At 33.2% G+C, this 12,782-nt stretch overlaps 1 protein-coding gene across 3 annotated transcripts in view; it reads left to right on the forward strand.

Annotated features, from left to right (window-relative positions):
• The window catches only part of LOC106647041 (uncharacterized), a 183,596-nt gene that overhangs the window by 108,553 nt on the left and 62,261 nt on the right, over positions 1-12,782 (forward strand). For all 3 annotated transcript variants that reach the window (XM_089589954.1, XM_089589955.1, XM_089589956.1), the window contains exon 5: positions 3,552-3,864. In XM_089589954.1, coding sequence (XP_089446080.1) covers positions 3,552-3,864 — 313 coding nt within the window. The remainder of the gene's footprint in view (positions 1-3,551; positions 3,865-12,782) is intronic.

Consider the following 12,782-nt stretch of genomic DNA (forward strand, 5'->3'; position numbering starts at 1 on the left):
TAATAGTATTAGGAGGAGATTTTCGACAAATTCTTCCAGTTATAAAAAACGGTAATAGAACTACGATATTAAAAGAAACTATTAAATCATCATTTTTACGGAAGTATTTCAAAATTTTAAGATTACAAAATAATATTCGCTCTAGTGATAAAGAATTTTCAAAATTATTGTTAAGAATTGGAGAAGGGGACATAGAAACATTTAACATTCCTAAATCCTGGATAGCAAATGATGTCTGTACTAAAATATTTAATTATCACAACAACTGTTTTGGTAATAACGTAATACTAACTTCACATGATGAATATACTTTTTTTTTAAACAATAAAATTTTAAGTAAATTAAATGGAGAGACAAAAACTTATTACAGCATCAATACTGCAACCTATATAGGTGTTGATAAATCAGATGCTAATATTCATATAAATTTTCCCGTAAAAATGTTAAACAACATTTGTAAAGGCTTGCCACCTCATGAACTTAAATTAAAAATAGGTACAATAGTAACGTTAATTCGAAATTTGAGTATATTAGACGGATTATGTAACGGTACACGATTGCGAATTACTAAATTACTGAAGTATAACGTAGAAGGCAAAATAGTAACGGGAGAAAAAATTGGTAATAAAGTTTTCGTTCCGAGAATTACATTAAATACTGGAAATACTTCATCATTACCTTTTATTTTATACAGAAAACAATTCCCATTAATTGTAACATTTGGTATGACTATAAATAAGTCTCAAGGTCAAAGTTTTGATAATGTGGGATTATACTTAAAAAAACCTTTATTTTCTTATGGTCAATTATAAGTGGCTTTATCAAGATGCAAAAATGGAATTTTTGTTTAAGTCGCTAGAGAAAACAGTTTAGAGATCGAAAATATAGTTTGGAAAGAAATTTTTGAATATTATAATGTATCTAATATTCAGAACATGATTTAATTATTATTATTTTATGTATAGGTAAAATTTATTAATTAATAATACATGTCATGAATGTATATCGTGTTCATCTATTGCACCAATTCCAGCATTAATTTAAAAGAGAATAGAAATGGACGGAAGTCTTCGTGGTTTAATCAGGCTTTATAAGATGACTCATAAAGTGATGCGAAACTTTTATTGCTTACATTAATGATACTCTTAATTAAACTTAAATATATGTACGTAAAAAGAAAAATTGTGTATTAAAGGACTATATAAGTGATTATGATTAGATAATTATGCGCACTTATATATGTGTATATATTATTTGGTTTCAAAATATTGTTCACTCTATATAAATTGGTTTTCAAACGAACTTAGTTGTATAAATAATGATGTTTTGCGCAACAACCCCCTATGAATCAATTATATGACCTTAAATTTCTTCTTGACGATGAAATAAATCATGGCGATAAGACCGTTTTGTCTAAAGATAGGTAAAGACGGTATGATCACGGTCAGGTTCCCCAAAAGTAGTGTGGGGAGACAGTGGGGGCCATGAAAAAATTCGTGGGGGTCGGTGGGAGGGCCGTGGGGGGTAGGGGGGGATGTGGGATGTTTTGAGAAAAAAAACTTTACAATATTTCCATGTAATTTGGTAGAAATGTGGTAATAGACTTTAACACATTGACAGAGCTGGCAAAATGCAACGTTACAAAATGCTAACAAAAAAAGTCAGCCCCCCAAAAACTTTATGCCTACAAAAAAACCGAGGGATCCAATAAATCGAGATACAATGGATTGTATTTAAGTTCAGCTGATTACAGTATTGTGCACTAATCTGTAACTATTTGATTAAATATTAAAACATACATTGTTTTTATCCCATGAAGCCATACGTGGCTTTACCCCCTGGCTTGAATAAAGACATACTATACTTCTATACTATACATATTATTTTGTGGGGGCGGTGGGGGGCTATAAAAAAATGCGTGGGGGTCAGTTGGGGGCTGTGGGGGGTAGTGGGGGGATGTGGGGGTTTTGAGAAAAACTACTATATGTCAAAATAAGCAAGAAAATAACGGATTTTTACCTTATTTTGTGGGGGGGGGCAGCGGGGGGGTAGTGGGGGGTTTGTGTGGAATGCCCCACAGAGTTAACTATATAATATAGGAAGATATATATACATATATAAATATATATACTAGCGGCCCTTGTCTCGGCTTCGCCCGACTTACTAAATGGAACACCGTAGTGTGTTGACATGTAATGTCAAACGTTTTTCGTTAGAAATTTTACAATTATTCCTGACACTTCTCAAAACAAAAATCTTCTTATGAAAAACATATTTGTTCTTAATCCATACAGTTTATTTGGTCAAATAATAAACGGTAAAAATTAAAAAAAATATAATTATGATGAAATAGTCTTTTAGTCGACGAATAATGTTTCCGGAAATGGTAGTAAAAATGTGTTTGTTGGCAAGGTAGTTTAAACTTAGGTGACCCTTAAAATAACCGATGAGATTGATGGTTAAGTAGGGAACGTGTATACTTTTGATGGTCCTAAAATGGGCCAGTGGTAAAATTTCCAGTTACTGCTTACTATTATTTTTGATAATTGAGAGCCAGCTGTGGGTAAATTGACTTTTATCTTTGAAGTCTATGTGTATGGAGACCGTACTTGAGGGAGGTACGCCGCTAATAAGAGAATAGCTCGTCTTCAAGTCGTTTCCCGAATAACCAACCGCTCATCGTTAGTCGGGAAAGTGGGCCTGGAGATTACCTTTTCTGTAGGTATGCCGTTGGAACAGCCTCTAAAAAGTTGGCCGTTGTGGCTGCCCGTACTCTTCAGGGCTGTCTTCCCTGGCTTACATTTGTAGTAACAAATTTTCTGACGGCACCAGGCCAGATTGTGGTACGGCCACATAACTCTGAAGTGTTGAAGTAGGTTGTGCTTTGGCTAGATACGTCTTCTGGTAGTCCGCCGGAGACGTCATCGGATAGAATAAATTTTTTATTGGTGGCACTCGTCAATCTTGGAGGTTCAGGGTGAAAGTAGACCTAGGTCACTTGCTCATTTGAGAAGAGCGTCATTGGTAACCGGGATACCCAGCTACACGACTATCATATACATTCCCGATGCAGCTCGATGAACTTCCGGTAGATGACTGCAGAAATTTCCGAGACGCTCTGGCCTATTATAACCAAACTTATTTAATTCTGTTACAGGTAGCTTAGATTTTATGTCGACGCTACCTAGCGGATCCTACTAAACTAAAGTGAAAAGCTGGCGTAACTTTTCAAAACTTTAAGCTTATTGATTGCTTTTGTTATTAAATTTCTCAAGATAAAAACCATACTAAAACCGTCTAGGAAGTGTCAAGAATCGGTATGCAAAATTTCAGCAAAATCGTTTCAGAAGTTCTCGCGGTTAGCGATTACAACGGTTTTAGCGACTTTGCTTTATATATTAGTAAAATATTTATGTCATATCGCTATTCCTGCATCATGTTGGATATTTTTTACTGTTATATTACGTAAATTTAATCTTCTTTGTTTAAATTTTAACATTTATAAATTAAACCAAAGGTGTTTCTCACTTAATACATTAGAATAAATTTAGATTTCAGCAGGAGTTTTGAGTGACCTTTTTGGACCTTATTTGATCCACAAAGACTCTTTTAACGATACCATACAGTCTTCAGATAAAATAATAATGAAGGAGCATAAGTATGAGGCCAAGAATAATAAAAGTTACAAATATCTTGAAACAGTTGAACAGTTTTCTGATATAAGTAATAGCAATAATAAAAAAAAAACAAGAAGTTTCAGTAATGAAGTAAATCAGTCTGCTTTAAAAACTACTGGAAACCAAGAATGTGAAATTTGGCTTCATGAACAATGCATTACATGGTCTGCGGGAGTATACATCACAGGTATATTTACAGCTTTATTTAGGTTTTCATAAATTTTCAATGTTGCCAAACACTACAAAAATGATTATGTCATTATTATAGCGTATTACACTACAAGGGACGAACGTACCGCACTCCTTCTTGGAAGTGTAATCCCAAGAATGCGAGAGTTAATGCCGTACTTTCGTCTTGTGTGTCGTTTACGATTTTTCACGTCCCTTTGTCGAAATATGACATTTTTTATGATTTCAGGGTGAAGAACGCAACATAACCTACCAGGTAAAACTTGCATTCTCTGTCTACTAGAAAAGCATTTTGGTGTAATCTGCACAAAAATGGCCTCCCAATCTGTAGGCAAGAGTAGCAAACACGTAAATTGAGGCAAAATACTTTTCTATAAAGAGAATGCGAGCTTTTACCTGGGAGAAGAGTTATGCTTTTCTTCTCGAAATTAGGAAAGAAACGTAGTGTTTCGACAAGAGTATAGTAAAAAATCACATTTTAACGTGATACCTGTATATTAACAATAATTTTATCTAAAGATTAATAGTAGAAAGCTCGTCATTCTTTCAGGAAATTATTTAATAAAATGTCTATAAATCATCTTTCTGAATTCCTATTTTCAATGTTTGTATGTATATATTTTTGTTAAGTATTTAAATCTGTTTCAACTCTAAATCATAAGAGCGCTGCCTACGGGTAGCTTGATTAGTAGATAGCGTGTTAAACCAACACGTGAAAAAAATTTTTTCTTATCATGAGTGCAAAGAAAACTATTGACGTCCTCGGTACTAATTTTGTACCCTCAAATAACTTTGCGCCCATGGATAGAAAACTACTAAATTGTTCTTCTGATGCAAAGTACTACTCTGTCTAAGGTCGCAAAGTAATTTTAAAGAAGGGAAGAGCGAGCAAGGAGAGAGTCTTTCAAGGAAGTACACGGCGAGTCTTGAAAGGGAACACACACTCGACTTTGCCTTGTGAATGCGATATCTTGAATAAAGGTCTTTAACGTAATGAGTGTTGATCATTCTCGTGACGCACCTTCTTCCCAATCTCTTTTTCACGTAACAGATTTCGTACTAAATGTGGGATATGGTAAGAGTTGGAATTTTTTTTTCTCTTATTTTTTTTTTGTTTTGGGAAAATAAGATTCTGCCGAAAAGCACACATAGTGCAGTGCCGCGAGAACGCGACGATTTAAAATCAAAAGGCCGAGGCTGATCAAAGATAACAATACCGGTTATTGTCTACAAGCAGCAGTGACAACAGCCCAGATGCCAACAGAACTGCATGGAGGAATGTACATACCATTTAAAGTTGTAGCTAAAACGATGAGGATGAAAAAATAACATACTAGCCCCTTATTTCATACAACTAGTCACATATATCTTAAGACTGTCCTAGATTATATTAAAAACAGCTGATGAGTCGGTTTTATGCTTATGCTAACCCAAGTACTTCAGCGACGTTGGTACAGGATTTTCCAGTACTACAGTGATTCTTTATATTTTGTGTACTGCGCATGTCTTTTTACAATGTGCGGCGCGTGCAGTGAATTGTATATGTATAATTGTACATAGATATGGGTAAATGTAAGGCTAGTTTGTGTTGACAGATGTACATCTGTGTAATAATACTATAAGTATCATTTAAACCTTTTCCTATACTTAATGCAAGGGTATATAATATGTAAACTAGCAAGTACACCTTTTTAATACAAAATGTGCTTTCAACAAAATTGAAAAAGTTTACCTTATGTATAGTTTTGTTACAGTTTGTTTTGATTGTCAAGTTAAGAAGTGAGTGAATATATATCTATATGAAAAAACAGCTGCTGACACACTATCTAACTTAGTTAACTGATGATCAAGTGCAAAAAAGGTGGATGATTCTGTTCAAAAAATCTTTAGAGACTGGGAGCTTCCCAATTTAATAGGATTATTTTCATGTAAGTAAATGATTTTAAAAATCTTACAGTTTATTCTTGTATAAAAAGATGTTGATAATTACCATTTATTTTTAAAATAGTGCGAGTAATTGAATTCATCGACATTTCCCATCCAGTTCGACGAGATTGCCAAGGCAACTCGATTTTTTCAGTTAAAACTACAGATTTGTAGAAAAATTGTCATACATAGCAATTAAAAAAAGTACCACCTCGACCAAAATTTGATAATTTATGAGCAGGCTTTGACAGAAAAATCGCTGAAAAACTATAAAATGTAGTAATTATAGAGAGGAGTCGCCGAAACTTCGATGGCGAAATTGGTAACGCATTTTCCTGGCAAGAAAAGTGTTCCAGGTTCAAATCCTGGTCGAGGTGGCACTTTTTTTTAATTGCTACGTATGACAATTTTTCTACAAATCTGTAGTTTTAACTTGTGAGCAGGCGTTGACAGAAAAATCGCCGAAAAACTATAAAAAGTAGCAATTGAAGAGAGGAGTCGCCGAGACCTCGATGGCGAAATTGGTAATGCGCTTTCTCGGCAAAAAAAGAGTTCCAGGTTCAAATCTTGGTTGAGGTGGTACTTTTTTTCACTTGCTACGTATGACAATTTTTCTAAAAATCTGTAGTTTGAACTGAAAAAATCAAGTTGGCTTGTCAATCTCGAACTAGATGGGAAATGTCGATAAATTCAATTACTCGCATTAATACCTACTCATCGATAAAATTAGAATAATTTTTAATATTCTAATTCTAATATACTTTATAAAATAGTGTTTACTTCCTTACTATACTTACTCCAGTTAAAATTATTTGATTCATAAACCAGTAACAATAAAGTAAACCTTGTATAATATGAAGTAAGTGTATTTGGGGAAAAATCAACTGTACTTTCATAAGTAAAATAAGAGCAACTCATATATCTAACCAAGTGAAATTAAAAGTATGCATTTTTTTGTTCATAAGGTCACACGTTTTTTGGTCTTGCATTATACATATATTTTAAGTATTATTTTATGGTCATGGAATGTATTTAAGTTTATTTAGAGTACACAAAATTAATAAGCTTACCTCTAATTAGTAAGACATGAAGCTTAGAATAAAACAAAATTACTGCTTAGTTCCAGGATTCTTTTGTTTCATTAATAAATTCACCATACTTTACCCAAATTAAATCTCAATAAGGTAGATGTCCCAGTACTCGCTCACTTCAGCAGACGAAATGTTCCAATAGTTGGTCACTTTTTTTCTTTTATGGGCCTTCGTTATATTTTTAATTGGGTTTATACATTAACTTGTATTAAAAGAGTAATTGCTTAGTATCTGAATAGCTACCCGATTTATTTATGTTTTGATAATTTATAGTGAAAAAATCAGCCAGATGACCGACTATTGAGACATGACCGAGTACTGGGACATCGACCTTAGCTTGAAGGTGTTAAAATGAAATATTTTTATCAAAAAATTGGAAAAATGCCTATCACCCATATTGAGTAAGTCAACTACTATTAGAGCTAGAGAGCCCTAACATTATATTTATTTTTAATATATGAGACTGACACTTTGTATATAGTTTAAGCTTCCTAGGACTTCCAGAAGTTGACAAATGCAATAAAAGTAAAAATAACCAATACGCAGGGCTTATTGTAAGATATTTTATGTAAATATTGAAATTTAAATTGCCACAAATAAATCGGATTCTATACATATGCACAGCAGAGATTAAATAAGAAAAAAAAACTCAACGAATTAAATCTTGCATACCTTTGTCAAAAATTTTAACTTAAAGTATTATTTAAATTTTTCTTTGAAGAGACATACATTATAATATTAGCGTGAATCTTGCTTTTTACATTGTGTACTAATAAAAAAGTTCAATTTTATTACCAAGTTTGGTTACGTTTATTAAATGTTTAACTGATATTTGAAATTCTAATAAAAGATAGTTAAATACAGCAGTAAAAGTCAATTATAGGTATTATTGAAATTCCATGATATTTTTTTGTAAATGTATAGTTAAGAATTGCTGTGTGAATTAAAGGTTTCTTTTATTATTCTTTGATTTAAAAAATCTGGTAGATGTCAGGCAATATTAAGAATCATATTTATTACACATATTGTTATATGTGCTGACAAGGATTTAATAATTTTATTTGAAAAAAAATATTACAAAAAAAAACTTTTCAACATGTGCTTGAATATTATTGTATTCCAATTCTTATGTATTTTAGCTTATAAGATTGATATACCAGCGTTTACTGATTCTTGATGATTACAAGATGGTTTTTGCACAGTTTTTTTCTTGAAAAAGTTAATAATAATAGCAATAAATGAGCTCAAAGTTTTGCTAAAATAAGCTAGTTTTGCGCTTTAGTTCACTAAGATCCGCTATGTGGCGTCAAGGTAAAATTGAAGCCACCCGCAACCAAAGATAGTGAAAATTGGTTATAAGATGCCCCATCGAATTGTCTAAGATCGTAGTCGTTCATCGGCAGAGCACCAATAACAGGGTTGTCAGACGTGCAGCTGGGCATCCCAGCTACCGATAATCCGGCTCTACTTTCATGGGCAAGCGAAATAAATCAGTTTTTAACCCAGGTTGCCAAGATAACCGAGTGTCACGGAAAAATAGGCGTTCGGAACGTCAACGTCTCCGGGAGAATACCAGGAGACGTGTCTAGCCAGAGTACAACTTGCTCCAACACTTAGGAGTTTTGTGATTATTTAATCATCCGGCCTAGTGCTGTCAGAGAATTTTCTACTTTAAATAAAAGCCAGGGAAGATAGCCCTGAAGAGTATGGGCAGCTTCAACGGCCTCCTTTTTAGTGGTCGTTCCAACGGCATACCTACAGAGAAGGTATTCTCCAGGCCCACTTTCCCGACTAACGATGAGCGGTTGTTTATTCGGGAAACGACCTGAAGACGAGCTATTCTCTTGTTAGCGGCGTACCTCCCTCCAGTACGGTCTCCGTACACATAGACTTCAACGATAAAAGTCAATTTACCCACAGCTGGCTCTCCATCATCAGAAATAATAGTAAGCAGTAACTGGAAATTTTACCACTGGCTCTTTTTGGGACCATCATAAGTAATCACGTTCCCTACTTAACCATCAATCTCATCGATTGTTTTAAGGGCTACCTAAGTTTAAACTTCCTTGCCAACAAATACATGTTTACTACCATTTCCGGAAACGATTCGTCGACTAAAAGACCATGTTAAGCCGGCCACTATTAAAGCAAGTCAGTCATTTACTGGCAGATGTCACGAGCGGAGTTGTTAAGAAACTAACAGCTATGAAGGAAAAATAAACTTTACCCAACGGGACAGTCTCCAACGGGCAATCGTCACGAACCAATCTCCCCACCTTAGATAACCAAAACAAGTGAGTCTGCAAAAAAAAGGTGCTTTGGACACCAACGTCTTTGGCGTATACTAAATGTAGAGATTAAGCTCCAGGACTTTGTTGCTGTAGTAATAACGTTGTGCGATAAAAGAAAATAATTTTTTTTTAATCATACATACTTTTGTGAGTTTTAAATCTTTACAGCTTTAAAAAGTGGCCCTGTTCATAGATTATACGGGAGTATCTGCAAGTGAACCGCCTTTTAGACTTTAATAAGAAGATTTTTGTTCTGAGAAGTGTCAGAAATAGATGTAAAATTTTTAACTGAAAACATTTCACATTACATGTCAATACACTACTGTCTTCCATTTAGTGAATCTCGAACAAAGCCGAGACGGGGGGGGGGGCGCTAGTACTTTGAACAATTTCAGCATTTAACTTACGTTATTATTATTACGTTAAATTAAAAAAATGTCTAATTTGTCTGTAGTAGCATGCATATTTCATGTCTTAAGAATTTGTAAATTTTTTTTTTTTTTTACACCTTACAGGTATTGATGTATTATGTAGACCTTTTTTTAAATTTTTTTTTAATTTTTTTAATTTTTTTTTTTCTTTATAATTAATTAAAAATTCTTGTTTAAGGTTGAATGATTTAAAACTCGAAGCCATCTCTCAAGATATTTGTGTTTTATTCAAATCGGAAACTGAGAATGGTCTATACTTTTGCAACGGATACTACTCGCAATCAGGAGGTAAAAAAAAAGTATCCATAGAAGTGGGTATCTGCAATCAGTATATCTCGCTTATCGAGAGAAACTAGGCTTGGTTAATCTTTTTGAACATAAACCAACTATTTTCCCAAAACCTACAAAAAAAGGCAAGATAGTAATATTTCTCTAAGTCGGTGCAAAGTAAGTCTTATGCCAGAAGAATGCAATAGTCCTACTGTAGATTGGTTTTCGAGTAAAAATAGCACATTACGACCCAAAGCTGGAAAAGTAAAGAAAGTCTCAGATCGCGCAGCAGACGGAAACTTTGACTTTCCGGCCACTGGGACAAAAACGTCATTTTCCTTATCAAAAGCGTTAAGCCCTATTTTGCACTCACATGCACATGTTGCGCTTCCTTTCTTTAGCGTCTTAGTGTGAAATAGTATTTTCCATACCTAGTGGTTTATATCACCAAGACAAGCACAAAAGATCCCTCGGGCCTCTATCGATATGCACCACCATGCACAAAGACTACTATTTCACCATGAATCTTAAAACAGCTCATACAGAACATAATGTATTATCATACAGATCATACAAAACATAACAATAATATAAAAAATCATGCATACGTTTATTTTCAGATACACCAGAAGTATATAAATTTGATTCAAATGTTTCAAAACAAACATATATAAACGATAGTGAGAAAATTTTAGCCATGTGGAAATCTTTTTATGATAGAAGACATTATATACTATACAAAAATAAGTCAGCAGAAAACATCAATAATGATCTATGCATTTTGGAGACCACTATAGCACCTGACTTGGTAAATATACAATCATTATTATTACAATTATATTGTGAGCATACGATTCATAAAATTTTTAGTAACGGGAGCATTCTGTACATACATACTTACGTTTATGCATGCATGCATATGTAAATATGTATATTCAGATGTATAAAACAAAAAAATTTGTGTTTGCAGTTTTATTCTGACTTTCATGAATTATTTGCTAAGTACAAGTACCCATCTGATGATAAATTTAGAAATATAAAAATTAAAGATCGACTCAACACAAATTGGCCTCCTTTTGCTAAGCAATTAATCAACTACGGAAAAACTGCAGAAAAATCTGTTTCAGCAGATGATTAACCAGCCTCTAAAAAAGCAAAATCGTCCTGAATGAAGACATAAACGCAATTATTATTAGAAACACACCTTTTCAATTTGATGGTACGCATAATACTATTATATAAAATCGTTCTTACACATCATTAAAATAGTACATTCCGTCACTAGGGCGCAAACTATAAATTTAAATGCCCGAAGGGTGCTGTTGCTGCACGTTTGTGCCCGAGTCACGTATACTGTTTTTCTTACCGAAGGCGCAAAGTGCAGTTATGCGCTCATGGGCACACTTTGCGCTCTCTATAAGAAAAACAATATATGCCGCTCGGGCACAAACGTACAACTGCGCACTTTGGATGCACAAGTTTGTAGTTTGCGCCCTAGTGACTTGAAAAATGAAATTATAAGAATCTAATTTCATTTTGGTTTTAGCCTGCATTGAAGCAAACATTATTCTTTCTAGATCACGAATCTAACGTTGGTTTCGTTACACTGCCACTATTTATACCATATCACGCTAACGCTAAGAAACTTGGTCATAGTATATCGCAAGATGATAATTTAAAAAGTTATACAGTTCATTTTGATGTAAGTATTATTAGCATTTTTTAATACAGTATGTGTATCAAAAGCTCCTTCGAAAGCGTACGTAATGGTAAAATTAAATTTACAGTCAGCTTCTAAAGAAGAAATAATTGCTTTCATTAAAAAGAGAAAAGAAGCATATGAGATCTGCAAGATTACATAATTACAGCTGTATGTAATTTTATCCGGTTCATTAGATGCTGTTCAAAACTACTACGTAATATTAGGAAATATCAAATATAAAGTAGAAAAAGTGATTGAAGGGATTGATTTGTATTTGAAAATAATATTCGCATTATGATAACAGTACCCTTGGGTTTGTACAGATTTGGTCATTTTTTTACAAATGTGTATTAAATATTAAAGGCATAAAATCAACTGTAGCAAGTTAAAAAGTGTTCGAGTTGTATAATTCAGTAAAATAATAATTTTTTTTCTTAATACTTGAGTCACACGATTTATTTATTTTAAAAATTCAGAATAAATTAGGTTACATATACTTTGTTTGTTGATCGTTGAGTTATTGCTACTGTTTAATTTGTAAAAGTATTATTATAGACATATAAAGCTTTGAAATGAACTTAGATAAAGAAATGTTGAAATTCACCTGTGATATATGTAGTTATTTACGGTTCAATAGAACAGATATTAAAATATAATAAACTCTTTCAGTAAGTTCATTACTAATTTCTATAACCTATTTTTACAATAAAAACTTAGTGAATTATTATTTAATGATTGTAAATTGGTCCGTTAGATTACACGTTAGAAACACAGGTCACATCAAAGTTACAAGGTAACAAAGTTCAATTAAAACTCGAAAAAAGTTCGATGGTCCATTAACCGATAAAAGATTCTTTGAAACGTATATTTGAAATTAATGGTTTATTCAATGTAACTATGTCTTATATAAAGTGTGTTGAATCTGAAAAAGAAGTTTTATCTTATTTCGTTCAAGGGTCGCTTTGGGTACATCTTACGGAATCTTTTGAAAAAAACAAAACTATTTGGCCCTTAGCTTTTGCTTTTGATGTTATTGAAGTGGTTTATCATTTAGGTTCGCACGCTGGGAAAAATAATTTAGGGGCTGGATACATTCATCCTTTATGTGTACCTCCTAATTTTGCATCCAAATTGGATAGTATGATTGTAAGCGATTTGTTTTATTCAAAAGATCAGGCATCCCTGCTGACCGAGCCGTAGTGTAG

Source organism: Copidosoma floridanum, unplaced genomic scaffold (assembly GCF_036245765.1).
Source record: "Copidosoma floridanum isolate Cflo_tuat_1 unplaced genomic scaffold, Cflo_Japanese_pri ptg000011l, whole genome shotgun sequence".
Taxonomy (NCBI): domain Eukaryota; kingdom Metazoa; phylum Arthropoda; class Insecta; order Hymenoptera; family Encyrtidae; genus Copidosoma; species Copidosoma floridanum.